At 48.9% G+C, this 25,921-nt stretch overlaps 3 protein-coding genes across 3 annotated transcripts; 1 reads left to right on the top strand and 2 right to left on the bottom strand.

Annotated features, from left to right (window-relative positions):
* Positions 1-272: 272 nt before the first annotated feature.
* LOC120674600 lies at positions 273-2,786 on the bottom strand. Its single transcript, XM_039955758.1, has 3 exons — positions 2,648-2,786; positions 2,282-2,374; positions 273-1,608 (listed from the first exon to the last, which is right to left on the bottom strand). Exon 3 carries the CDS (start codon positions 1,593-1,595, stop codon positions 273-275), a length of 1,323 nt encoding a protein of 440 aa, XP_039811692.1. The 5' UTR covers positions 1,596-1,608; positions 2,282-2,374; positions 2,648-2,786.
* Positions 2,787-14,949: 12,163 nt separating this feature from the next.
* Positions 14,950-16,406, top strand: LOC120673511 (calmodulin-binding protein 25-like). The gene has a single exon (XM_039954365.1). The coding sequence runs from the start codon at positions 15,051-15,053 to the stop codon at positions 15,786-15,788; it is 738 nt and encodes a 245-aa protein (XP_039810299.1). The 5' UTR covers positions 14,950-15,050; the 3' UTR covers positions 15,789-16,406.
* A 579-nt stretch (positions 16,407-16,985) lies between these two features.
* LOC120673513 (chaperone protein dnaJ 72-like) lies at positions 16,986-25,856 on the bottom strand. The gene is made up of 3 exons (XM_039954369.1): positions 25,292-25,856; positions 18,282-18,351; positions 16,986-17,312 (listed from the first exon to the last, which is right to left on the bottom strand). Exons 1-3 carry the CDS (start codon positions 25,732-25,734, stop codon positions 17,247-17,249), a joined length of 579 nt encoding a protein of 192 aa, XP_039810303.1. The 5' UTR covers positions 25,735-25,856; the 3' UTR covers positions 16,986-17,246.
* Positions 25,857-25,921: the final 65 nt, after the last annotated feature.

Below are 25,921 nucleotides of genomic sequence, written 5' to 3'. Positions count from 1 at the left end.
CATCGTTTTAGGTGCTTCTTCAGTCTCTTGGGTCCCATCAAACTGCCCCCTTTGCCTTCGATATGTGTGATTTGGTGGCAACCATCGACGATGACCCATATAACATGTCTTTTTACTTTTATTCAGGTAAAAAGATTTTGTTGATGCACCACAAAGAGGGACATGCATATGTACCACCTGTGCTCCATCCATAGAGGTATGCTAATGCTGGAAAATCATTTAAAGTACATAACAATGCACCTCGGAGACTGAATTTCTTCCCAGAAGAGGCATCAATTGTTTCCACTCCCCCCCCCCCACAACTCTAAGAGCTCATCGATCAATGGCTGCAAGTATACATCAATATCATTCCCAGGAGAATCTGGTCCTGGAATGATCATGGACAAAATTAAAGATGTTTGCTTCATGCAAATCCAAGGTGGTAGGTTGTAAGGAATGAGCATCACTGGCCAAGTACTATGCTTTGAACTCAAATTTCTAAATGGGTTAAATCCATCACTTGCAAGACCAAGGCGTACATTTCGAGAATCTTTTTCAAAATCAGGATATCTTCTATCAAAATCCTTCCAAGCTTCCCCATCCGCTGGATGTCGCAATTTGCCATCTTTTGTACGGCCTTCATCATGCCATCGCATATCATCCGAAGTTTTGTTAGTTGCAAATAACCTTTGGATTCTTGGTATCAAAGGAAAATAACGTAACACTTTTGCTGGCTTCTTTTTCCTTTTCGGCTGTGCTGGAGATCCATTCTTCTCACCATCTTTCCATCGAGAGCTTTTACATACATGACAAGTCTCTTGCATAGCTCTATCTCCTCGAAAAAGCATACAGTCTTTTGGACAAGCATGGATTTTCACATAGTCAAGACCAAAAGCACGGATAATTTTTTTTGCTTCATTATATGTCTTAGGTAGATTTTCCTCCGGTGGAAGTGCAGCAGATAATATACCAAGCAGGGATGTAAAGGATTCTTGTGTCCAACCATGTAAGCACTTTTGGTGATATAAATGGACTAAAAATGACAACTTTGTATATGTCTCACAACCTGGGTACAACCTTGTGTGTGCATCCTTGAAGAAGCTTGCATACATATCATGTTCTGTCTTGGTAGTATTATCTTGTGCAGGACTCATCACATCCTCAGCTATATTATGTTCCATATTTGTAAAATTAGACTGAATATCATCTAATTCGGCTCCAGACATACTTGACGGTGATTCATAGCTTGCTGGTGGAAGAAATACAGCCTGTAGTAGTCCTTGCATGTCATCCAATCTTCCATGGCTATTTTCTACTGGAACACCCAAAGTAGGAATACTCCCATCGTTATCTGGCACATGAGCAAATGCAAATGATGGTGGGTCATACTCCTCTCCATGGTGATTCCATACTGTATAACCCTGAAGAATACCATCACATTTTAGGTGAGTCTCAACTTCATCACGATTTTGGGTAACTCTATTTTCACAATTGATGCAAGGGCATGCTATCTTTCTATCATGTGGAAGGTCACGGAAAGCAAATGAGAGGAACTGGTCCACTCCATCTTTGTAAGCAGGTTCCCTTCTTGGTTTAGTCATCCAGCTTCGATCCATCACCTATGATAATCTGTACTGATGAAATTAAAATAGTTAAGAAATTTGTTGCGGTATTTACTTTCATTGTATGCCAAAATAAATATAATTGAAATGAACTTATCTAAGGCACAAAATATCATACTAGCACAAGTTAGCATTATAAATCTCAGTCAATTTTAAATTTCCGATTCTTCTACCACACATATATAGCACTATAGAAACAGAATGGTTGACTTGCTTGTATAATTGGCATAGGATCAGGATAAAATAGCTTCCTACATGCTACAAAATTTTGCATAAAACCAAGTAAAATGACCTGCTTGCTAATTGCTAGCTGCAAGAAAAAATTTAACAAACTAAAAAAATCTACAATCCATAAACAAATGAACAATGGGCCATAATCGTGGAGCTAAAATTATAGAGTTGGGAAATTCTCATATCAATAGTAAAAAAACTCCAATCCAAAAGTACAAAATCGTTTATAGTATCGCTAGACTGAATTGTGAAGGAACAAGTAAGATGGTTCGTCTCTGAACTTAAGAAATTAATTGAGCAACTTTAACCAATTTGTCTACTGTCTTGTCACAAATTAGAAATGTTATACACAATATATAATTAGCTATGATATTCAGGGATGACATACACATCAATTAACTAAAAATAATACCATGCTACAGACTAGAACAAGTTTAGTTAATCCTCACCAATCAACTGCCCTTGCTTGGTGTCCTAGTGGTCCCTTTCAGCTGATCACCGTCCGTGTCCAGCTGCCCTGCCCAATCGCCCAAGCTCTTCCCCTGCAGTGCAAACCAGACCAATTAGAAATGATATACACACTACTTATATTTTCTAGACTTACTAGTTTGATCGTGAAAGACTATACGTGCAGACCAATTCATAGCATGTATACAAAAGACAAAAGAGTACAAAATTACCAATTACTTATTAAATAATGGAACCATACATGACAAAGAAGATAGACTACTAGAGCTAGTATAATATATCTTCATATGCGAAGGATGAGACTACAAACGAGAACTGAATTGAATAATTTAATAATAAAAAATCACCTTGATCCGTGCAAGGCCAATGCAGAGGAGTTGATGTGCGCGGCGCACTTCACTTGCAGGCTGCTGCGTGCCCAGCGACGATCGAGTGCGATTTCACATCCAGTGCTCTGCCACAGCCACGGCCTCATGTGAGGAGTCGATTCAGGGGCGGCCCTCCGTGCTCATGAGGGGACGAGAATGTCAGCCAGGAATAGATCCGATAGAGGAGGAAGACTCGAGGATTAGATTTTATTGTTAGCTTGCTAGAGAAAAAGATATTTTACAAAAAATAACTCAAGCAAGGCGAAACAATGTTGTATCTCAGTTGGTATGCCACGTGCCTGCAATACTACAGGTTTTGAGTTCGAAGTCAGGCAGTAGTTTTACATTTTTTTAATTTGTAAAACGACACTAATTCATTGAGCCGTTAAAGAAGCGTATCTACGTGAAAATCGATGTGGCATCTGTATCTAGCTTCTGATGCGCTATCCTAAACGTGTCAACGATATCCAAGAACGTATCTAGATAGAAGCGCTTTAGTAAATGTGTCTACACCGGTCTAAAAACGTATCTGGATTCACTGTTGGAGAAAGGCTTATTAGTGCCGGTCACAGGACGTGTTAGTGCCGGTCACAGGGACCGGCACTAAATAGCTGTGGCAGTACCGCCCAAATTAATCCGGCTCAAGTGCGCTAACCATCCCTTAAAGGTAATCCCGGCTAACACGCACTTCAAACGGAGTAATCCGGCGGGGCTGTCGGGTAAAGTCCCGAAGAATCCACCTGAGCGTCGATCGAACCCAAAGATTACATGTAACCCACATGAAGGTGAGTCCAGAGAGTACAATAATTCACAGATACATTACATTACAGAGTCTTAACTTAATTATTACAAACCAAGTTCGAAATCTCCGAAAGGTACTTGAAGTTCAAATTGAAATTAGTTCAGAGTTCATTGCAGCGGAAATGAAGCGAGTACTAAACGACGATATAAGATGTCATGATGAAGCACGTACATGACATCACTCGGCATTGTCATCGTTAGCCGGAGTCGTATCCCACTCCACCGACCAATCAGGAGGTAAAACACACGGCCAGGTCAAACTAGCTATCTGATTTTCAAACGTATCACCTGAAAATAAAGTGGAGCCACAAGCAAGGCTGAGTATTCTAATACTCAGCAAGGCTTACCCGACTAGGATATATTTAACCCTTTAACTAGACATGCAAGGCTTCTGGCTGGAGGGGTTTTGTTTTTGCCGAAAAGCAATAAAGAGTAAGTCCTTACTTTCCGATTTTAGCTTCCAAGTTCTAGTTCAATTAACCATTCTACATTAGCATCTATCCAAAAGCATACATGGTGAAAAACAATTATTTTACATCATTCAATCATAATTCTCATCATCATTGTTCCACTTCTTACTCTATGTGGCAAAAGGGTTAAGCAGTCTCAATATCCGTGAGAGACGGACGATTCGAATCGAATTTGTTAACCTGGTCAGGCAGACCTAAACACACGCATGGGGAATGCAATCACCCACGCGACTTTTCCCTTTTTCCCCCGGGCATGAAACAGGCCCACCGCCCTAGGGTGCCCTACACCCGTGTGTGACCAAAGACCAGACAGTGGGGAGTATGTTCCACGGGCGGTTCCATCAGGTACTTAAGCTTACCGATTATCATATTCTCGGCATGTGGTTAGTACGTTCAAACGCTTAACCACCACTACCACACACCGCGGCCTTATCCATTTTCACTAAACAGACGGGGTACCACAAGTACAACAACCCCGCCCGTAAACCTTATATTGCAGTGCGTAGTAAGCATTCAACTCCTATGAGCTCGCGAGTGACAGGAAATCACTCGACTTCTACCGAACCATTAGCATAGCCAACTAGCGACCTACACATACTAGTGTTCAAGTATAGGTACATAGGATCATGCAACTAAGGTTCCAAACAATTCCGCAACTTAAATGCACAAATAAATAGGAATATAAATAGTTGCATAAATTTAAAATAGGTAGGACATGCTCCGGGGCTTGTCTTCATGAGCGGAGCAGCCTTGGGCTCTTCTGAACTCTGGTTCAGGTCTTCAGTGATTTCAGTTAGGTTAACTTGAGCTTCACGCTGCTCACCCTCGGACTCCGGCACCAGCTCGTACGTACCATTGGCAAGAGTAGTCAAATCTACACGAATGCATATGTGTGAGTTGTGGTGATGGTAACAATCTTAATTTAATTCATTATAAAATTGTAAAATAATTTCTCTACATCTCCTTGGGCAATCATTTATAGAGTAAAAATCATTATATCTGACTTCACAAAGTAACTAGGGGGATTTTACCTTTTATCCCTATGCAGCAAAAGAAAGGATTTTTCTCATTTATTACTAGGTTAAGCATGTCCTTATCATAACTAAAGTTACACAGAGATTCTGGGTTTGAAATTTTTATGCAAGGTACAGGTCTGAGTAACTTGACTACTGTGAAATTTTCAGCCCATTTCATGCAGCATATTAACCACTAAAAATACATTAAACAGCCACTACTATGATTAAGATTTATTTATACAGAACAAACCCTACAAGTAAAGATGCTAAAATTTTTACTGAGCACTCCTAAACTGATGGTGAGTCTACTGAAAATTTTTCAGATTTAAAAGAGCAATACACAGGGCATGATAAATAGGACAAAATAAAGCTACAACAACCTAGTTTAAAACCTACAGACAAAAATAGAAGGTTCCAGAGCTTCATCTTTTACCAGAATGGTTGTAGACTCAAAGTTAACTCTTATAAAAATTATTAGAATTTTTCATGCGCAAGAACTATTTTTCATGATTTATTGTATCTACCCTCTCCATAAATCATTTGGACCAGTTGGATTTAACTAAAAATTGTCAAACTTTTTTTTAGACTTTGGTAACGAAAATACAAGTACTGTAAAAGTTTGAACTCATGAAACATATCATAACCACTTAGATAATTAAAACTATCTATCCTAGGCATACATCAAGATTTAAATAAACTGGTAGCTAGGCATGTCAACTGTCCACGAAACTTTTACACAAGGTTATACATCTAACATGTAACTCACTGACGAAAAATGGCTAACAGCTCATGCATGTAACTTGAGATCTAATAAAAGCTACACTTTCTTTGTATTTTAAATAAATCAAAAACTATTGAGCAAAAGAAAAAGTGAATGTAACGAAAGTCATAGATCTAGTCACAAAGAACTCAGAACAGTTGAGTTTGAATTTTTCTGATTTTTCTACGAATTTACATCGATTTTACAAGTTCACTAGAAAAACTAGAAAACATAAACACATATTTGCAAAGGGGGCCCTGGAACTTTCACAAAACCCCCTGGAAATCTAAAACTAATCGCGCAGGGGTCCTGGCCGGAGGTAGGAGACAAATGAGGCGGCGGCGGCCCGTTTCCCGGCGAGGGAGCTCGCCGGAGGTGGGGGAGATGCGGGGAAAAGGGAGAGGGGACCGAGAGCTACCCCGTGGTGGGTCGAATCGGGGTCGGGGTGGCTTGTGGAGGGCCGGCCACGGCGAACAGGGAGCGGCGGCGGCGGCGGCGGCGGCTGTAGCGGGCGGCGGCGCTCCGGCAGTCCGGGGCGGAGGCGAGCGGGTCTGGGAGCTTCACGGAGGCGAGTAGAAGCTATCTAGGGAGTCCATTGGAGGCGAGGAAGGGCGGGGAAGGGGGCTCCGCGGTGAGGTGGTGCTCGGCGGCGGCAATGGCGGGCAGCGGGCGGCGTGCGGCGTCCCTGGGCAAGGGCGAGGAGGAGAGGCTCTAGGAGAGGGAGGGGAGTGGAGCGGGGATGCGAGAACGGCTCCTGGGAAGGCAACTAGAGAGGGGGAAGCTCGGCAGGGGAGGGGCGCGGGGTGAAGGCACGGCGCCGGCCGGGCTCGCTTGTCGCTACGGCGGCGTCGCGGAGTGGCAGCAGGCTCACTCGTCGCGTCCCCGGGGCCAATGGCGTGCGTGCGGGGCTGGTTGGGCAGTGGCGTGTGGGGAGAGGGAAGGGAGGTGTCGGTGGCGCGGCCGGGCGGCGAAGCAGCAATGGCGCCGCAGGCGCGCAGGGCGATGATGGCGAGCGGGTGCCGTGGCGGGCGGCGGGCGCGCTCGAGTGGGGTGGTGATGGCGCGGCGCAGCGAGGCAGCAGCGGGGCGGCAGCAGGGCAGCGAGCACGGCAGCGGCGCAGCGAGCGCACGCGCGGGCGCGCTCAAATGCCTGCGCGCGCAGAGAGGGGAGGGTCAGCGAGGGAGAGAGAGAGAAAGGGAGTGGAGAGAGAAAAGAAAGGTCAACGGTTTGACTCAGTTCAAACTCGAAATTTTCAATTGAAACTCGAAAAAATTTGAACACGAAAGTTGTTCAAAATTAACTTTCCTACAACTTTCCTTTCAGGCAAAAATTCGTTTGAGCGATGATTTGAAAGTTTAAAATTTGAATTCAAGTTTAATGCACACACTTGTTTTTCGGGGCTAACTCCAAATTTCATGTTAGAACTTGAAAAACTTTGAACAAGAAAGTTGTTAATCTTGTCAAACTCTACAACTTTCGTTTTGGGCAAAAGTTCATTTGAGCAAAGGTGTGAGAGTTGACATTTTGGTGTATTTAACGGAATTCTGACTTTTAAGTAAACACAAAACTAGGGTTTAATGTGTCATTTGACGTTAATTGCATTTTTAAACAGTGCTAAACACCGGAGGTGTTAAAATGGCCGGCACTAACGTAACAACACGTTAGTGCCGGCTACTTTGACCGGCACTAACGTGCGCGGCCACGAGCGGTCTCAGGCATCCACTTTAGTGCCGGCTGGTATTACTGGCCGGCACTAAATGTTTTTCTCTTTTTTTTCTTTTCTTTTTGTTTTTATACATATTGCTATGCGTATTTGTATCATATTAGGACCGTATTGCAGACTAATACTAGGACCATATTAGTACCGTATTGCACAATAATATTAGAACCGTATTATTAACTTATTGCACACTAATATTAGGATCGCATCACACTAATATAATATTACATACATATAATATATGTACATACATATAGAGTTCATATATGGAACACTTAGGAGTTCAAAAGTACTTGAAATATTACAAATTATTAAGCATCAACTGTAGTAACGTATCAGCTTCCTCGTCGTCGGATCTTCTTTGGTGACGCTTGTACAGAGATCGCCATGAAATTCCCCCTTAGGATTTATGACTTCATCGAGCAGGAATCCGCACATAGCTTCTTGAATTGCCTTGACCCGAGCCATTTCAATGAGTTCTTCTTTCATCCTCCAACACTGTCATATTTTCAGATAAAAACATTAGAATAAAAAATAATGAATTAAAATAATGAGCAGATATGATTGTGCTCATGTACATTGAATGCCTCCTGTGTCATTTGCCCTTTTTCACTCGCATAGGTGTTGATCCACTCGCATACGTAGTATCCACATAAGTTGTTTTCTAGCTCCTGTCTCCAACACTATGGGCAAATGTGAGTTACAATATAAAATTTTCCTGATGTTTATTATGAATGACACTAGTAGCGAGAATATATTCATACCGGAAAATCGGTCAGCCAACGAAGAGGCTCGATTTCACCTTTCAAGCCTATGTGTTTGCGGAGGTAGCGACTCCATGCAGTATTTATCACCTCGATGAGATCTTGGTACTTTGATTTATCTTGCCTTAACGAGTCGTACACCTAGATCTTGGTACCTGTGAGAAGAATGCATCTATTTTTTACACTTTCATTTGCCTATCGACTTATTTTAGGAGCTTAAGCTATCACCAGTATATACTTCAGCAATCCTTGCCTTCAAAATGCAAGCTTTAGGTAGTGTTTAATCTTTAGATAAAATATATCCAGAAAATGTCATAAAGTATAGCAAATATTTATTTAAAAAGAAATAAATTAGGTGAGAGATATTAACATCCTATATTGCACTTCTATCATAAAGTATAACTCAAAACCTTAAGAAGGGTTAAGTGTGAGTGTACTCAAAACAGGATATTAACATCCTATATTGCACTTCTATCAAGTTAATACATAAATGGGAATGTCTGCATAAGTAGCTATATTGGTATGGCAGTGGTAATACTAATTCGATGGAAGTGCCAAGTGTTAGCCTGATAAAAAATAACTGGTCAAACTGGCCTTGCAAATATAAGGAAGCTAAGAATTTCTTAGCAGCAACTTTGCCTTGGCACACACTAAGGCATTTTCCTTAGCAGCTAGAAACCAACATGACTATCTGCAGTCTAGCACATGAACTGGCATGTTATAAACTGCAGTGATAGAAGCCAGTACTAAAGGTCTAAAATTACAGTAGCTGTATGGTACAATAAGGTAATATAAATCAATTGATAAAATTCAGAAGCAGATGGCACACTGCTGAACACATCAAAGTAAATTCAGGTTATCTTGCATCTAGAAATTTGATTGCAAGCTCAGTTAAAGCTCGAAGGCTACATCTGCCACAGATAGAAAGATAAGGAACCACCTGAATGTAATCGCAATGGAACACTTCATCAATATTTACTTGCTTCTATTTCCTCTACACTGAAAAAGAAAACTAAAAACTGCATAAACACGAATATGGGGGAAAAATAGGAATCTGAATCCTAGAGCAAAGGAATTGGTTTGACAAGAACACAGCAAAAGAATTTGTCTCGCGAGTGTTCTAAGGGTTGTGATGGCTTCCTCGGTGTCCTCCCTCTAATGGGAGATGATCGAACAGTAAGATCAGCTTCTCGGCTACCCGTACCGGTGCTAATTGCTAAGGGTTAAGCATGGCGTGCTGCCGACAGTGGGCAGCAAAAGCCTGGGCGAGGAAGCAGGGGTAGACAACGGCGCAGTGAGAGGAAGTGAAGCAAGCAAAGGACCGGAACATCGGCCTTACCAAGAGTGCACCCGTGGTGGTCGTGGCCGGTGCAGGGCGACGTCGGGGCGCGGCGCCGGGGACGAGGTCGTGGCGGCGGCGCACGGGGCCGGCGCAGGGCGGCGTCGGGGTGCCGAGGATGACGAGGTCGGGGCGCGGACTTCGAGATGAGGTTGGGGCGGCGGGGGCAGGGCGGCGTCGGGGCGGCGTCGGCACGGCGGCCGGGGGACGCGTAGGGCTGCGCGGCAGGCACGGCGTGTCGGGCCGAGGAGGTCGATGGCGACCCGCAGCGGTGCACGTGGGCGAGGGCCGGCTGGGGATCCACGCGCGGCCGGGAGCTGGGGCGGCGGCGCATGCGCGCGGGCGAGCGAGCAGGACGCGTGGCTGGGGCGACGATGTCGATCTGAAAATTGTGATTTGTGGGAGAGAAGGGAAGGGGATTTGTTGGAGAGTGTTTGGTTAGTGCCGGCTGGTATTATCAGCCGGCACTAACGTGCCCCCTGTGACATCATCGGGACAAGTTAGTGCCGGCTGGTAATCCTAGCCGGCACTAACATACGAACGTTAGTGCTGTTTAGTATTACCAACCGGCACTAATCTGTCTAAACTGGCGGGAAAGAAAATTTGGCCGCACCAAATCTCTTTTCCACAAAATTTTTAATACTAGTAAATTTATTCATAATAGGCTTAATAATTAGATTAATATAACAAAAATTGATATGTTTATTTTTAATCATATTATTAATTATATCTATACAATAATAATAGTAATTGAAGTAAATTAACTAATATGCTTCCATTATCAATTATGTGTAGCTTATAGAATTTATAGTATATTTGAGGAGTACCCAGACGGGACCTTGATACTATTCAAGCAATCGAACATATTTTGCGGGAACTCTCTTCTTTACCGGCTGCCCATCAACATCACATATATCATCTCGCCTGATCTTATACCGCAAAGCGCTGCAAACAGGACAAGCTTCCAAGTTCTCATATTCGCCTCGATACAGGATGCAGTCGTTAGGACAAGCGTGAATCTTCTGCACGTCCAATCCAAGAGGGCAAACCATCTTTTTAGCTTCGTATGTTGTTGACGGCAGTTCATTACCCTCAGGAAGCATGTTCTTTACAATCTTTAATATCTCACCAAATCCCTTATCGGTGACACCATTAGTTGCCTTCCATTTCAGCATCTCCAGCGTGGTACCCAACTTCTTCTGCTCCAGTTTGCAACTAGGGAACAACGGCCTTTTGTGATCCTCCAACATCTTCTCGAACTTTAATGCCTCCTTCACAATATCACTGTCTTTCTGTGCATCAAGCAACGCCTGACCTAGCTCGTCAGGTGGCTCCTCTTGTGCAACATTTGCTTCACCCTCGTCCATTGGTTCATCTTGAAAGCCACCTGCTTCATGAACCCATGCCCAATCTGGAAGGTTGTTATCATCATCGGCATCTTCTTCATTATCTTCCATCATAACTCCAACTTCGCCGTGCTTGGTCCAAATGGTATAGTTACTCATGAAACCATTCAAGGCCAGGTGATTCCATAGAGTATCTCTTTTCCGAAATTTCTTTTTATTTTCGCAAACACTGCATGGACAACACATTAAACCCTTTGGCGACCTATTTGCCATTACCGCCTTGAGAAAAGAATCTAAACCTTGAATCCACGCCGAGGTGCTCCGACTGTCGTGTATCCATTGCCGGTCCATCTGTAATTAATTACCGTATAAAAACAAAAATCAATTCTACATATCTCAAATTGGCATAATTGTCGCTAAAAGAACATACACAAATAAATGTCTCAACATCCAACGCAAACTATCCAAAGAAATTAGAATATGCAAACTATCGATGAAACTTATTTCTTGTGGAACTTATGTACAAATTAAAAAAAGCATGCTCATTATCCCTAAAAACAAGTTACTATTAAGTAATTCGAAAAAAATTTGTAAATGTGTCATAGGCCACCTATCTAGTAAACCTAAAGTAAATAGTAAAATAAATTGGCACAATAACATATACACATGTCACCATGAAATAATTCGAAAAAATCATTATAAATGTGTGATAGTCTAGTAAACCTTCTCTAAAAAACAACAAATAATTCTACCTTGCTCAAATTAATGAACAAATTGATAAATCATGCTCATTTTCCCTCATCCTTGAAATCCTTAAAATTTTGCATAATAACATATACACATGTCCCCGTGAAATAATTCAAAAAAATTACTCTAAATGTGTCATAGTCAAACTATCTAGTAAACCTTCTCTAAAAATTAACTAATCAATCCTACTTTGCTCAAATTAATGAACAAATTGAAAAATTATGCTCATTTTTCCTCAACCTTAAAATCACTATTTTCTTTATCTAGAAAGCATGAAACAAAGAATAAACACCGTGAAAGAAGAGTGAAAGAAGCTACTAAACTTTGGTGCACTTGGATGGATGAAATCCTCACAAATTTTAGAGAAAATGGGCAGCACTGTGAAAGAAGAGTGAAAGGAGGGGATGGTTTATACGGGGCAAGTTAGTGCCGGCTAGTGGATTTAGCCGGCACTAAACATCGACGTTTAGTGCCGGCTAGAACTACTAGCCGGCACTAACTTGCCCGTGCCAAGTTAGTGCCGGCCAGGCTCCCCAGCCGGCACTAAGATGGCTTTTGACCGTTGTGGCTGCGCTGTTGGCCGTTGGGGGATGGCACGTTAGTGCCGGCTGGGTTGCTAGCGGGCACTAACGTGCCCGCCGGGTACTGTTCAGGCACGTTAGTGCCGGCTCCTGGTTGACCGGCACTAACGTGCTGGTACCAATATCCACTTCTCCAGTAGTGATTGTAAGTCTTAAGCGCTTTATTGAAACGTGTCAACAACCATGTCTAGTAGCACAGCCATACAAAATGTAGATACGCTTCTAACAGCATAGCAATAAAAGCGTGGCTACCACCCCTTTTTGTTGCAGTGACTGTGATTTTGAAATATGAACTACTAGTTTAATGAGAACCTATTCATTTTAATATATTACATATATGTTTTTTTTCAACTGACTCATTCAAATATTTGAATATATTGAACATCCTCTCATGTAAGCACAAAAAAAGACTACAAAGATCAAAATTTACTAGATCACCATAATTTATATGTCAAGGGATGAATTAAATACCTTATAGACAACTAAATAGATGATTCATTGTACAAGTTGTCTATTTAACTGTATGTGTATACCAAATATACAGCAGCTGTTGCCCTAGCGCCAGTTAGAATAACTAATTCGTCTGCCCGTAGGTCCGCGGAGGAGTGGACTCGTGGAGACTCACGTGCGTGGCTTGGGCAGCAAGGACTCTGACCCGCCCCCAACTGTGCACGTCCAGCGAAGCGGCCGGTGACCGAGTCCACGCCTCGACGCCGGAACGAGGCTGGCTTTCTTGGCAAGCCTGCGGAGACGGACGGGAGGAAGGCGCATGCGGCGGGGAGCCTTTTCGGGCAGAGGGGATGACGATGAGCACGGGCCCACAGCTAGAAAGGACACCGGGGCCCCGCACCGCAACGGCCGCCCGCGCGGCAGCCGCAGCAAGCCGACCGCCGGCACGGCCGCATGGGATGATGGGATTGGGATGACCAGCCGCGGCAGCGCGGACTGCGGCGACGCGGTTTCCGTGGGCCCCACCCCCACCGTCTCTCAAGCTTAACGCAGCAACCGCCACGCGCACCCGGCACGCCGCCCTTCTTTTAATTTGATCTGCCCTTCCCTGCAAAGTTTGCATAAGGCCAGTCTCAGTGAAAATGTCATCAACATATTTACCAAGACTATAAACTTGAGAACTAGGGCTGGAAACGAGCTGAGCTCAAGCTCGGTTCGGCTCGGCAAGTGAACGAGCCGAGCTCGGCTCGGCTCGCTATTTTTGCGAGCCAGAAAATCAGGCTCGGCTCGGCTCGGTGGCGGCTCGCGAGCCGGCTCGCGAGCCACACTAAACAATGTGAACTAAACTCAAAATAAATTTATTTATTTATTTTTGAATGATAACAATAATTATGTGGCATATATTTCTTATGTACATACAAATTGCTATGTTATGTGTATAAATATTAATTTATACCACTAATGATGAAGAATTAATTCATCAATCATTATGAAATTATTCTTAAACTATATTGGGTCGAGCTCGCGAGCCGGCTCGCGAGCCTGAACGAGCCGGCTCGGCTCGGCTCGCTATTTTTGCGAGCCAAAAAATCTGGCTCTGCTCGGCTCGTTTGAGGCTCGCGAGCTGCTCCGAGCCGAGCCGAGCCGTTCCGAGCCCGAGCCGAGCTACGAGCCACGAGCTATTTTTCCAGCCCTATTGAGAACTGTGTTAATAGAGTGTCATAGTGATGACACTCTCCTCTCACATTTTATAGGAGTAACACTCATCTCTTCTCTCTCCTCATACTATTGGTACATCTTAGTAAATTTAATGTCCATGACACTCCTATGACACTTCCATTGAAATTGGTCTAAGTGTTGTTGCTCTTGGATTTTTTATTATTATTGTTATTAGTAGTAGTAGCATATTTGGTATGTACTACTACAACTGCTACTTCCGTAACAACTTTATATTCTATTTCCACGACGTTCATGGACCATGCACACCTGCTTTGAAAGGCCAACTAAATAATGTAGTTTATGCGCACTACTAATCTACTACGTATAGCGCGCCTCTTTGATGTACCATTTTATACTGTGGAAGCGATGCTATGATTTCATAATCTTAGCAATATTAATATCAGCATTCTTTTTATCAAGCAGTGGAAAAAATAAAAAAATGTGAACTTCTGAGTCCTACTAGCAACAATGACAAAAGTTAAAAAGTATCATATAACTAGTACAAACTCTTTTTTTCTAATAACTCATAAACTCCATAATACCTTTCAAAAAAAACATTTCAGAATACGTTTCTCATACATAGCACGACCGGTGTTAAGTACTTAAGTGGCAATGGTCATGTTTGGTTCGTGCTACGCTAGGAACTATAGTAATTTTGACCATTAATTAGAGATATTAAATAAAGACAGTTTGCAAAACTAACTCCACAACCCCTGCGCTACTTCGCGAGACGAATTTATTGCGACCTTTGAACGCACGATTAGAGGTGGTTACTGTAGTATTACTGTAGCCAATTAATAATTAATTACTGCCATTAGATTCATCGCGAAAAGTTACACTCATCCCTAAAGAGGTTTTACAAATAGACTTCATTTAGTTGCCCATGTATAAAGATTAGCACGAATCACTGTTCACGAGCACAAGTAACTAAAGAATTCATTTTCTTCTGCACCTACAAAAGAGGGGAAGGCGCTGGCTTGTGTACCGTGTACATAGCCCGTGGTGTGCCTACCATTTCCGGCTGCCGTCCCCACGCTCGCTCGTCCTATAAATCCCACCGCCGTCTCCCCCGTAACCCCTCCCACACACTTCTTCCCCACCCACTCACCTCACCCAAATCGATCCAGCCTGCGATCGATCGAGAGCTCGCGCACCCCTCATCTCCCAGCCATGGCAAACCGCTTCGCTGGCCTCGACCCCACCTGGGCCCACCTCCCGACGCCGGCGCCGACCCACGCCGCCGCCAGCCACTGCTGCTCCTTCCCCGCCGCTGCCTTCGAGAACAAGGCGCTCACCTCCGCGCTCCGCGCCTCCATGGCGCCCGCCCACGCCTACGCCTACGCCGCCGCCGCCGCCGCCTCGCCCTTCTCCTCCCCGGCCACCCCGTCCTCCTCGACGACCTCCTCCGCCTCCGAGCTCCTCTCCAGCGGCCACGACGCGCCGGCGCCGTCGTCCGGGCCCGCTGGCCGCCCGCCGGCTCGGGCCCTGAAGGGACCTAAGGCCGGCCGCGTCAGCAAGCGCAAGCCGCGGCCTTTGCGGCGCCCGCAGACCACCTACATCACCGCGGACCCGGCCAACTTCCGCCGCATGGTGCAGGAGGTCACCGGCCTCCCCGCCCGCGTCCCAGCAGGTCCTCCCTCCTCCGTCGCCCCGGAGCGCACCGCCGCCGCCGCGGCGCCCAGCTGGACGCTGGCGCCCTCGTTCGTGCTCCCGACGCTTGACACGTCCGCGTTCCTCCTCGACCGCGCCGCGCCGGCGCCGGAGGTCAAGAGCTCGAGCCGCGGGTACGCGCCGGCCGCCACGGCCCCCACCGCCGCGGCAGCAGGGAACGACGACCCGTTGGCGCTGCTGGTGCAGATGGAGGCGATGATCGACTTCCCGACCCTGGAGAGCTGGGGAATCATCTGACGGCGCGACGAGCTGGCGCGCGGAGGGAGTAAAGGCTGTGATCCGCAAAAAGTGGTAAAAAAGTTCCCATCGGATTCTGTAGAACACTGTAACATTTTTCATTTGTTTATGGTAAATATTATTTTATCATAGGCTAACTAGGCTCAAAAAATTCGTCTCGCAACATACATTAAAACTATGCAATTAGTTTTTTTATTTATCTACATTTAGTACTTCATACATGCATGAAGCAAAAGATTTGATGTGATAGGTGAATAGTGAAGTTTGGAAAGAAAGATTTTGCAACTAAACACAGCAAATCTTTTGCGGCAGTTGGTAGTTGATCATTTCGCTCTTGTCTGTCCAGAGCTTGGTAGCAACCTGTTAGGGTAGTTTTTGGCCCGTCTGATGTGAGGATCGGACGGCTGTCAGCCGGTGCCTCGATGATGTTATGCTACTAGTGTACTAGCAGACTAGCAGTAGCAACCATGGAGTTTTTGGATGCCCTGTAAAGCAAGTAGTGTTAGGCTAGTAAGCGCTGTGGTTTAGCTTCTGCATGACATGGCTGTCATGGTTCCTTCTCGACTTCTCGTTGCTTGTTCCATAGATTGTCCTAATCATTCTCGAATCGATTCTTTATGTCGCCTTGCTATTTGGGGGAGAAGAAGAATTTGGTTTGTTTCGGCAAAACGAGAAGATTATTCCCCAAAGTGAACGGTGTTTAGATTGTGCTATCAGGCTGTCGCGGTTTCAGGGACCAGGAAGGTTTCAGCAGACTAGCAGTAGTAGTAGAGACGAGATCACGAGAGACAGTCGAGGGGCATTGACTGGTGGTCCACAGCACAGCAGTGTGAACGCAACCGCGAGGCCATGGGAGGGCCGCACCAGCCACCAGGTGAGTGTGAACGCAGCGTCAGCACTCAGCAACAACCCTAGCAGAAACCGATGCCTCGACGCGTATATCAGCCAGGATGATGGGCACTGGTCTGCCTCTTTAACCATAACTCGCGTCCACGTGAGCGAAGGAACCCTTTTCTTTAAGCTACGAAAACAAGTTTGGAAAGAAATGGTCATACAGTATTCATATCCTTCGGTTAGGCTTTAGACGACAACAACAATGTCAGGGTGCTGAACCAAAACATACTCAAACGTACAGCTTGATTAACTAGATTGGTATTTCCCTCTACTATGAACAATAGTAAAGCTGCAAAGTCCATAGAGCCTTTTCTCAAAGCGTACGCGAATTACATTTATTTATTCAACATAATTACTTATTTTCATCAACGAAAGAATTAACAGTACATTTTTTTGTGTATAAAGGGTGAACGCAGACCCCACTTACCACATGGTCTTACTAGGGCCAAGCACAACTTCGTGAAAGACAGACACATCCAGAAATCAGAACTATACGTATTACAGAGGAACAACGGATCTGGACAGCAATATGTACCGAGAATTCGTGAAACACAGGAACTTCTACTACCTATCTCCTTTATGCGTCCTTTTCACTTTCTCAATCGACTCCATGGCATCCTCAAATGATTTCTGCACAGTAAAAGTACAAGCAGTGTTGACTGAGGGGTCGCGGTTGTCAGCATACGTGCTTTATATACAGCAGGATGCAGTAATTATTTTAAATAAATGATGCAGTAATTTTCAAATATTTGCATTTACCAATAAAAGATTAGGGGCACATTCCAGCCATTACAATCTTTCTCTATGGCAGTATGTAGTTATTTTCAATATTTGCATTTACCAAATAGGGGATTATTAGGGGCACATTCCAGCCATTACAATCTCTCTCTATGGCAGGATATAGCAATTTTCAATATTTGCATTTACCAATAGGGGCACAGCCATACAATCTTTCTCTATGGCAGTATGTCGTAATTTTCAATATTTGCGTTTACCAAATATGGGATTAGGGGCACATTCCAGCCATTACAATCTTTCTCTACGGCAGGATATAGCAATTTTCAATATTTGCATTTACCAATAGGGGCACGTTCTGTCACTATATTCTTTTGCACGGAGTTTGTGCAGGTGCCGCTCCTAGGTGAGCCCGGGCCGGTGCCCCGGGTGGCCAGGCGCTGGGTCCGCCACTGCAGGTAACCATGCTAATGTGTCTCAAGTAGCTAGTTACGCCTTGTGCAGGCTTTGCCTTAAGTCCACCACTCAACATATGCAAAAACGAAAAGGGCTATACCATGAGGAAATTGACGTTTGAAACCATTTTTTCTGCCTACCCATGCAACATATTATGATCTATCTGCTCATTACTGCCAAAGTGACAACATGTAGATGACACGGAAGTAAGAAACGAGACAGGAAGGGGCAGAACCCATTGGCATAACCCCAAATTACAACAATTTAAAAGTTAATGCAAAACAGTTTATTATTGGCGGTTGATATGATTCGTTCTGATTAGTCCTGAATAGTCGGGGTTCGATTGATCATACAAAGAGGATCAATGTGATTATGTGAACATTGCGAAAAAGAATGAAAAACACATACCCCAGAGTTACTCATCTTCCAAATTTCTAGAATACTCCCATCCAGAAAAGCTGCTCCAGATAGCAATACACTGCAGCAGTACAGAGTTATAAATGAGACGCTAAGGCCCCGTTCACTTCCCAAAAAGTTTTCTACAGTACCCGTCACATCGAATTTTCGAACACATGTGTCGAGTACCACGATTAGGGACACCCTAATCGGGGTACTAAGATCGCTTTAAAAACGCAAACACATGTGTCGCGGGGATTTTCAGGGGTACCCACAGCCGGGTGGCGGAGCGCACCCGCCTATTCCCAGTGAGGGAGTACTCGGGGAAGTACTAGGCGATGGGGCTAGATCTACGCTGAGATTGGGACTCAGGAACACACGATTTAGAGTGGTTCGGGCCGCCGGAGCGTAATACCCTACGTCCACTGGGAGATGTATTGTCTTGGTTGTGTGAATGAATCTATCCTCTGCTGGTCTTGGCTCTTACCCAGCCTGAGGTTTTCTAACGGCGCTCTCCCCTTTTATAGATCAAAGGGGGGGGGGCGGATACATAGAACGTTGATGCCCCGACAGGTGGGCCCAACGTGACTGTGGCTACAGTGGTAGCGAATCTTTCCTTCGATATGCGTACTGCTGCTCTTCTGACACAGGGGGTCTTCTCTTGTCCCGTCAGCGAGGCGCCCGTTGGAGTAGCGTAGCTTGCGGCGTGGCCTGCTGAGGCTATTATGTAGCGTCATAATGGGGAAGCCGAGCCGTCGTATCCGACTGTTACGGCAGACTGGCAGACGCGGCATGGGCGGCGCCATCGGCTCCACTGCCTTGGTAATACGCGATCAATAGTGCCCCCTGGTCAGTCAAACGCCTCGGCTTCCACTATATCAAAGTGGACGTCCACCTACCGCAATAAATGCGAAGGTAGGTGGACCTCAATATGGAGACCAAGGGCCTCATACACGTGTCGGCCCCGGACCACCCTGAGGCGGGGCGTCCAAACTTTCCCTTGGAGAGGGGTCCGGTTGCTATCCAGGACCCTATGAGGGGTCCGGGACCCCGCGGGGGTCCGGATTCCTTGGGAGGTCCGGAGCCCTGGCTGCTTGCGCTTGAGCGCCTGTTTTTCCTGGGACACGTGGCGTTCCCAGACCTTCCCCGGCTGTGGAACAGGTCCGGACCTTTGTCGGGAGGACAGGACTTCGGACTGCAGGGGTCCGGCTGTTTGGTTGTAGTCAAGGATGACTACAAAGGCTCTTGCCTAGTCACAGCAAGAGGGGGTACCCCAGTCCTGGGGTACCGACAGTGGCCCCCGGGCCCACCTCGGGAGAGGTCCGAACCCGCGGGTGGGGCCACCACCGTGATGTGTTCCTACGCAACTTGATTGCGTTGGTGTGCTCTTGGAGAGAGTGGGCATCCCGGACCCCTGAGGCCGGTATGCTTGTTGCCTGGTTTAGGTACTAGAGTGCTCTCCACGGGGCGACGAAGGTGTAGGCTTAGGGTACGGAACCAAGCTAAGCGGCTACACGGACTTCGGATCGCTCAGGGGGTAGCACTACTTCTCGGACCCGGCTTTTGTCGACCGTGGCGAGCGGTCTCCGCCGGAGCGGGCCACCGGAGTGGACTTGGAGCGACCGGGGCGAGCGGTCTCCGCCGGAGCGGGCCACCGGAGTGGACTTGGAGCGACCGTGGCGAGCGGTCTCCGCCGGAGCGGGCCACCGGAGTGGACTTGGAGCGACCGTGGCGAGCGGTCTCCGCCGGAGCGGGCCACCGGAGTGGACTTGGAGCGACCGTGGCGAGCGGTCTCCGCCGGAGCGGGCCACCGGAGTGGACTTGGAGCGACCGTGGCGAGCGGTCTCCGCCGGAGCGGGCCACCGGAGTGGACTTGGAGCGACCGTGGCGAGCGGTCTCCGCCGGAGCGGGCCACCGGAGTGGACTTGGAGCGACCGGGGCGAGCGGTCTCCGCCGGAGCGGGCCACCGGAGTGGACTTGGAGCGACCGTGGCGAGCGGTCTCCGCCGGAGCGGGCCACCGGAGTGGACTTGGAGCGACCGGGGCGAGCGGTCTCCGCCAGAGCGGGCCACCGGAGTGGACTTGGAGCGACCGGGGCGAGCGGTCTCCGCCGGAGCGGGCCACCGGAGTGGACTTGGAGCGACCGGGGCGAGCGGTCTCCGCCGGAGCGGGCCACCGGAGTGGACTTGGAGCGACCGGGGCGAGCGGTCTCCGCCGGAGCGGGCCACCGGAGTGGACTTGGAACGACCGGGGCGAGCGGTCTCCGCCGGAGCGGCCGTTGCTGACAATCCGATGAAGCATGTTACCGGACCTCATAGTAAGGTGCAAAGAAACCAAGCCTTATACTAGAAGAGAGCCCGGGACCTCTAAAGTCAGCAGTCCTGGATACTAGAGTACTTGTAACAGGGTAGTGAAGTACGTAAACTTAGGGTACATTACCAGGCTAAGCCACGCGGAGCTTCTCTACCCCAGGATACAAATACCACTTCTCCAGAGCAGGTCCCTAGGGGTCCGGACTGCCTTCCAGCTAGAAGGGGTGTCTTCACCTGACCACAAGCCAGCAACTCAACTTGGATTGTTAGCAACAATGGTAAAGACTCTGTTTGGGAGGAAGAAATGGTCAACCGAAAAAACAGCCATCCAGAATGAATGAATGTAACCGGGGTGGAGCCTAGATAAGGTCAAGAAAGAAAATCTCCTTTATCATTGTGGTTATCACGGTATACATCAGAGGTCGGGATTACGAGGTCGGACCTCCACCGCTCCGGACCGCTTTTGCCTGTTTGTGTGATAGGGCCAGAGGCCGGGTTTACAAGGTCGGACCTTAACCGCTCTGGACACACACATAGACACCACGCTATTACAAAGGAGAAATTCTCTTATTCCTTTCTTAGGAGTAACCTACGGCTGCATGCTATACAGCGTGTTCTTCGGAGGTGAAGGCACCTTGGACGTGCCTGAACCGCATCATCCAGGATCACCTCGGGAGCTCGGGGGGCCCCTCCTTGCCTAAGAGCTGTCACATGCTTACATGGCATGAGACAAATTCTTTGGCCTTGAATGGAAGAGGCCCCCTCCCCCTGCCGTCGCCGTTGCCGATGGAAACCAGAACCCTTGCGCAGCAGATGGACCGGTGCGACGCGTGGAGAAGTGCGGTCGTTCGCCGGCTTGTCCTTGGTGCTAGCGCCAAGGGCCCCCGCGCGAGGTGGCGGGGTCCTGCCTGCAGCAGCACCGAGCAACGCTGAGGTGGATCTCCGGTGCTGCTGCGGCAGGAGGTCTCAGTCAACTTCCTCCGGGATGGCTGTCGGCTCTAGGCTCCAAGTTGAGAGAAAGCCTTGAGCCGACGTCATGCCATCGCAGAGGGGGCGTGGCCGTTGCTTGAGAGAAAACCTTGAGTCGACGTAGGGGCGGCGGCGCGCAGCGGCGCCTCCGCTGCATGCTGCTACGCCGGCTCTGAGGTGTCGCGGTGGCGACACACAGCAGACGCCGCTGCCGTGCGCCGCCGCACCGAGGTCGTCGGAGCGCCGGTGCCATAGCATGCGGAGTGAGTGTGCCTTCCTTCATCTTCAAGTTTGCCGTTGCAGAGGGAGAACGCAGCCCAGAGGCCTGAAGATCCAGCCAACGCCTGTCTTCCCCACGGACGGCGCCAAAATGTCGCGGGGATTTTCAGGGGTACCCACAGCCGGGTGGCGGAGCGCACCCGCCTATTCCCAGTGAGGGAGTACTCGGGGAAGTACTAGGCGATGGGGCTAGATCTACGCTGAGATTGGGACTCAGGAACACACGATTTAGAGTGGTTCGGGCCGCCGGAGCGTAATACCCTACGTCCACTGGGAGATGTATTGTCTTGGTTGTGTGAATGAATCTATCCTCTGCTGGTCTTGGCTCTTACCCAGCCTGAGGTTTTCTAACGGCGCTCTCCCCTTTTATAGATCAAAGGGGGGGGGGGGCGGATACATAGAACGTTGATGCCCCGACAGGTGGGCCCAACGTGACTGTGGCTACAGTGGTAGCGAATCTTTCCTTCGATATGCGTACTGCTGCTCTTCTGACACAGGGGGTCTTCTCTTGTCCCGTCAGCGAGGCGCCCGTTGGAGTAGCGTAGCTTGCGGCGTGGCCTGCTGAGGCTATTATGTAGCGTCATAATGGGGAAGCCGAGCCGTCGTATCCGACTGTTACGGCAGACTGGCAGACGCGGCATGGGCGGCGCCATCGGCTCCACTGCCTTGGTAATACGCGATCAATAGTGCCCCCTGGTCAGTCAAACGCCTCGGCTTCCACTATATCAAAGTGGACGTCCACCTACCGCAATAAATGCGAAGGTAGGTGGACCTCAATATGGAGACCAAGGGCCTCATACACGTGTCGGCCCCGGACCACCCTGAGGCGGGGCGTCCAAACTTTCCCTTGGAGAGGGGTCCGGTTGCTATCCAGGACCCTATGAGGGGTCCGGGACCCCGCGGGGGTCCGGATTCCTTGGGAGGTCCGGAGCCCTGGCTGCTTGCGCTTGAGCGCCTGTTTTTCCTGGGACACGTGGCGGCTTCGGACCCCTACACGGTGAGGGGAGCCCGGACGGGCGTAGGAGGTCCCGGACCCCTCTGGGGGTCCGAGGCTTCGGCGGTCAGCTTGGAGCTTCCCTTCCATGGAGACACGTGGCGCCACCGGACCCATCCTCAGGCGGGGAACGGTCCGGGGCCGTTGGCCTGGTGAGGGAAAAAGCCTGGCCTGTGGGGCCTGGCTACTCCGTCTCTCCCGCGCAGCTACGGATAACTACGCGGGTCCTGCTTCCCTGCAGTAAGAGTGGGTATCCCTACTGCAGGGTACCGACAACATGCTAAGGCAACTGGGCCTATAAAGGCCCACGGACTCCGTCCGATCTGGAAGAAAGGAAAGGACTCAAAGAAGCCCAAACACATGGCCCACCGACACGGTGCGGCCCATCCACGCTCTCCTCGGACTGCGGGGTGGTTTCCGCCTCGCTCGAGGGCTCCCGTCGAGACCCCTCGACTGCGCCCTACATCTCCGCCTCGCTCGAGGGTAGCGAACCTACCCTCGAGCGGGCGAATCATCTCCGCCTCGCTCGGGGGTAGCGAACCTACCCTCGAGCGGGCGGCACATCTCCGCATCGCTCGAGGGTAGCGAACCTACCCTCGAGCGGGCGAATCATCTCCGCTTCGCTCGAGGCCACCCCTCGGCGCAAGGGACAAACAGCCCTGCAGCTCACCCGCCCGTCGTACGGAGGCTTTAAGTGCCAACCACTCCTCCACAGTGCTCAGAACAGACGGTGTCAGACCGCCATTTCCCGCGGTGGCTATGACCGGAGTCCCATCCGCCAACTCCGGTCACTGCTCCGTCATCCCGGGCGCTGTGGCGATACTATGGGACCTGCGACGCGGGACGGAGCGTGCCCCGCACTACTCCCCGCACTATTCTGCCAACTCCGGCCGTCCGGACTTTACATCAGCACACGTATGGCCCCGGGCCCACCTCCTGCTTGGGAGGAGGTCCGGTGTCGCCACGAGCCCCTCGGAGAGGGACGCCCATCACTCGCAGCCAGGAGCCCGGACCTCCCCCCTCGAGGGGTCCGGGACCTCCACGTGTCTCCCGGACCTCCTAAGTGTGCACGTCAGCACTCCGTCCAGGGGGTCCGGGACCGCCGCGTGCCCCGCCGCCGCTGGAGTACGCAAGACCCTGACCCGCAAGGTCTACGGAACGCCACATCTGGAGAACTGTACGCCCTACAGTGACGACCATTCCGCCTGCAGGGGTTGGCAGGACGCCGGCGCGATCTCCGCGAGACCAAGGACGATGGCCAGGACGATCGTCACGCCCAACGCCATGCCCCATAGTGCACTCTCTACAGTGTTTGACCACTGCACCCCCGCGATTCGGGGGAAGACGGCGACTTCCGTGTTCCCCTACTCATGTATCTCGCCTCTCCTTGTGTCTATAAAAGGAGGAGGCGGGCATCCCTTAAAAAAATCGACTCTCTAGACACCTACCGCTCAGAGCACACGCACCTGCTCCTAGCTTCCGACATCGTTATTCGCCACGCTCAAACCCCTCTTCTAGCAGAGACTTGGGAGCCTCCCTCCCTCTCTCGCCTCGCTTGTATCTCCTACTACAAGCACTCCGGGTGCAAGATAATACAGTGCCCTCGTACACCCCTTTGCTGGACGTACGGCCCCATGGCCGGAACCAGGATAAACCCGTGCGTTACTGTGTTGCCTCTTGCATCATCATCTGAGACGAGGAAACACACGGCATTTAATAGTTGGGATCCGGACCCCCGGGTCGGGACACCGACAACATGCATGAAGCATTAAATACAGTTGAAAAAAATAACTAATTACATAGTCTAACTAATTAGCACGAGATGAATCTTTTAAATCTAATTAGTTCATAATTGGACATTATTTGTCAAATAACAACGAAACGTGCTACAATAACTTTTCGCGAATTTTTCGCGAACTAAACGGGGCCTAACTATCAAGTATCAACAGCTCTAATATTTCAAATACTGAAAAATTACCGGAACTATAATACTTGGTAGACAGCAAATAAGCTACACTGAATAACACTAGTTGCAAAACTAAAAATGTGTTTTCTAGAACTTTTACCAACCATATGTGTGGCATTCATTCTCCATTTTTCTCACGAACTAACCTAACTGCGAACTTCATTGACCTAACACCAACTAAGAGTCTAAGACAATCATGCTACCTCTTTTCCGTAAACCTACAGCAATACACTAATACAGAAGATGTGCTACTTAAACATGCAACCGTAGTGAGCCACGTTTGCACGTTTAGCCCAATTCTGATTGTTCTTGGTTCAAAAACTGATCTCACCTTGTTTGGTTAGTAATCACCAATAGATGGCACTCATCAAAGGAACAAAGCAACTAAGCAAGCGAAGCTACAGACTAGCTTGCTCATTTCCCGAATCCTCTTTCGCACCGCGCTATTGACACTTTGACAGCGAATTGAACAGACGAAAATTTCGACGCCTAAATTGACTCACCTGGCGAATCCCAGATTGATAAGGAACCCTCGCCGAGTGACTGCCTTCAGCAGGAATTCCCAATCAATTGATCCCGCCGACGCGCCGGCGCCTGCTCCCGGAGGCGTCCGGCGCCACGAACCACCGCCGTGGCCGTGGCCGTAGCCGTAGCCGTAGGAAGCCGACGAGGACGACGCCCAGCCGTAGGAGGAGGTGCGCGCGTAGGATGATGTGGAACCACGAAGGCGGAGGTCGTACTCGGAGCGTCGTCGGTCATCGGAGAGGACGTGGTACGCGTCGGACGCCAGGCGGAACCGGCGCGCGGCGTCCGCGCGGGCGGCCGCGTCGGTGGAGCTGGCGTGGCGGTCGGGGTGGTCGCGGAGCGCACTGCGGCGGAACGCGGCCTTGACCTCGGCCTTGGTGGCGTCGCGCCGGAGCCCCAGCGTCTGGTAGTGGTCGCCCATCGCCCGCCTGGAGCCCAAGGCGATCGGGTTCGGTCGGTGGATCGAGGGAGGAAAGCTGGAGGACGACCGCGGGGAGACGAAAGGGATCGGCGGCGGCGTGGCCGCTCTGCCTGCCGCGCGTCTTCCGGGCCAGACCCGGCCCTTTGTAGGATTACTGGGCTAGATTTGGGCGAAGAGGGCCTACGCC

The sequence above is a fragment of the Panicum virgatum genome, chromosome 5N, assembly GCF_016808335.1.
Source record: "Panicum virgatum strain AP13 chromosome 5N, P.virgatum_v5, whole genome shotgun sequence".
Classification (NCBI taxonomy): domain Eukaryota; kingdom Viridiplantae; phylum Streptophyta; class Magnoliopsida; order Poales; family Poaceae; genus Panicum; species Panicum virgatum.
This window is presented reverse-complemented; position numbering and strand designations above follow the sequence as displayed.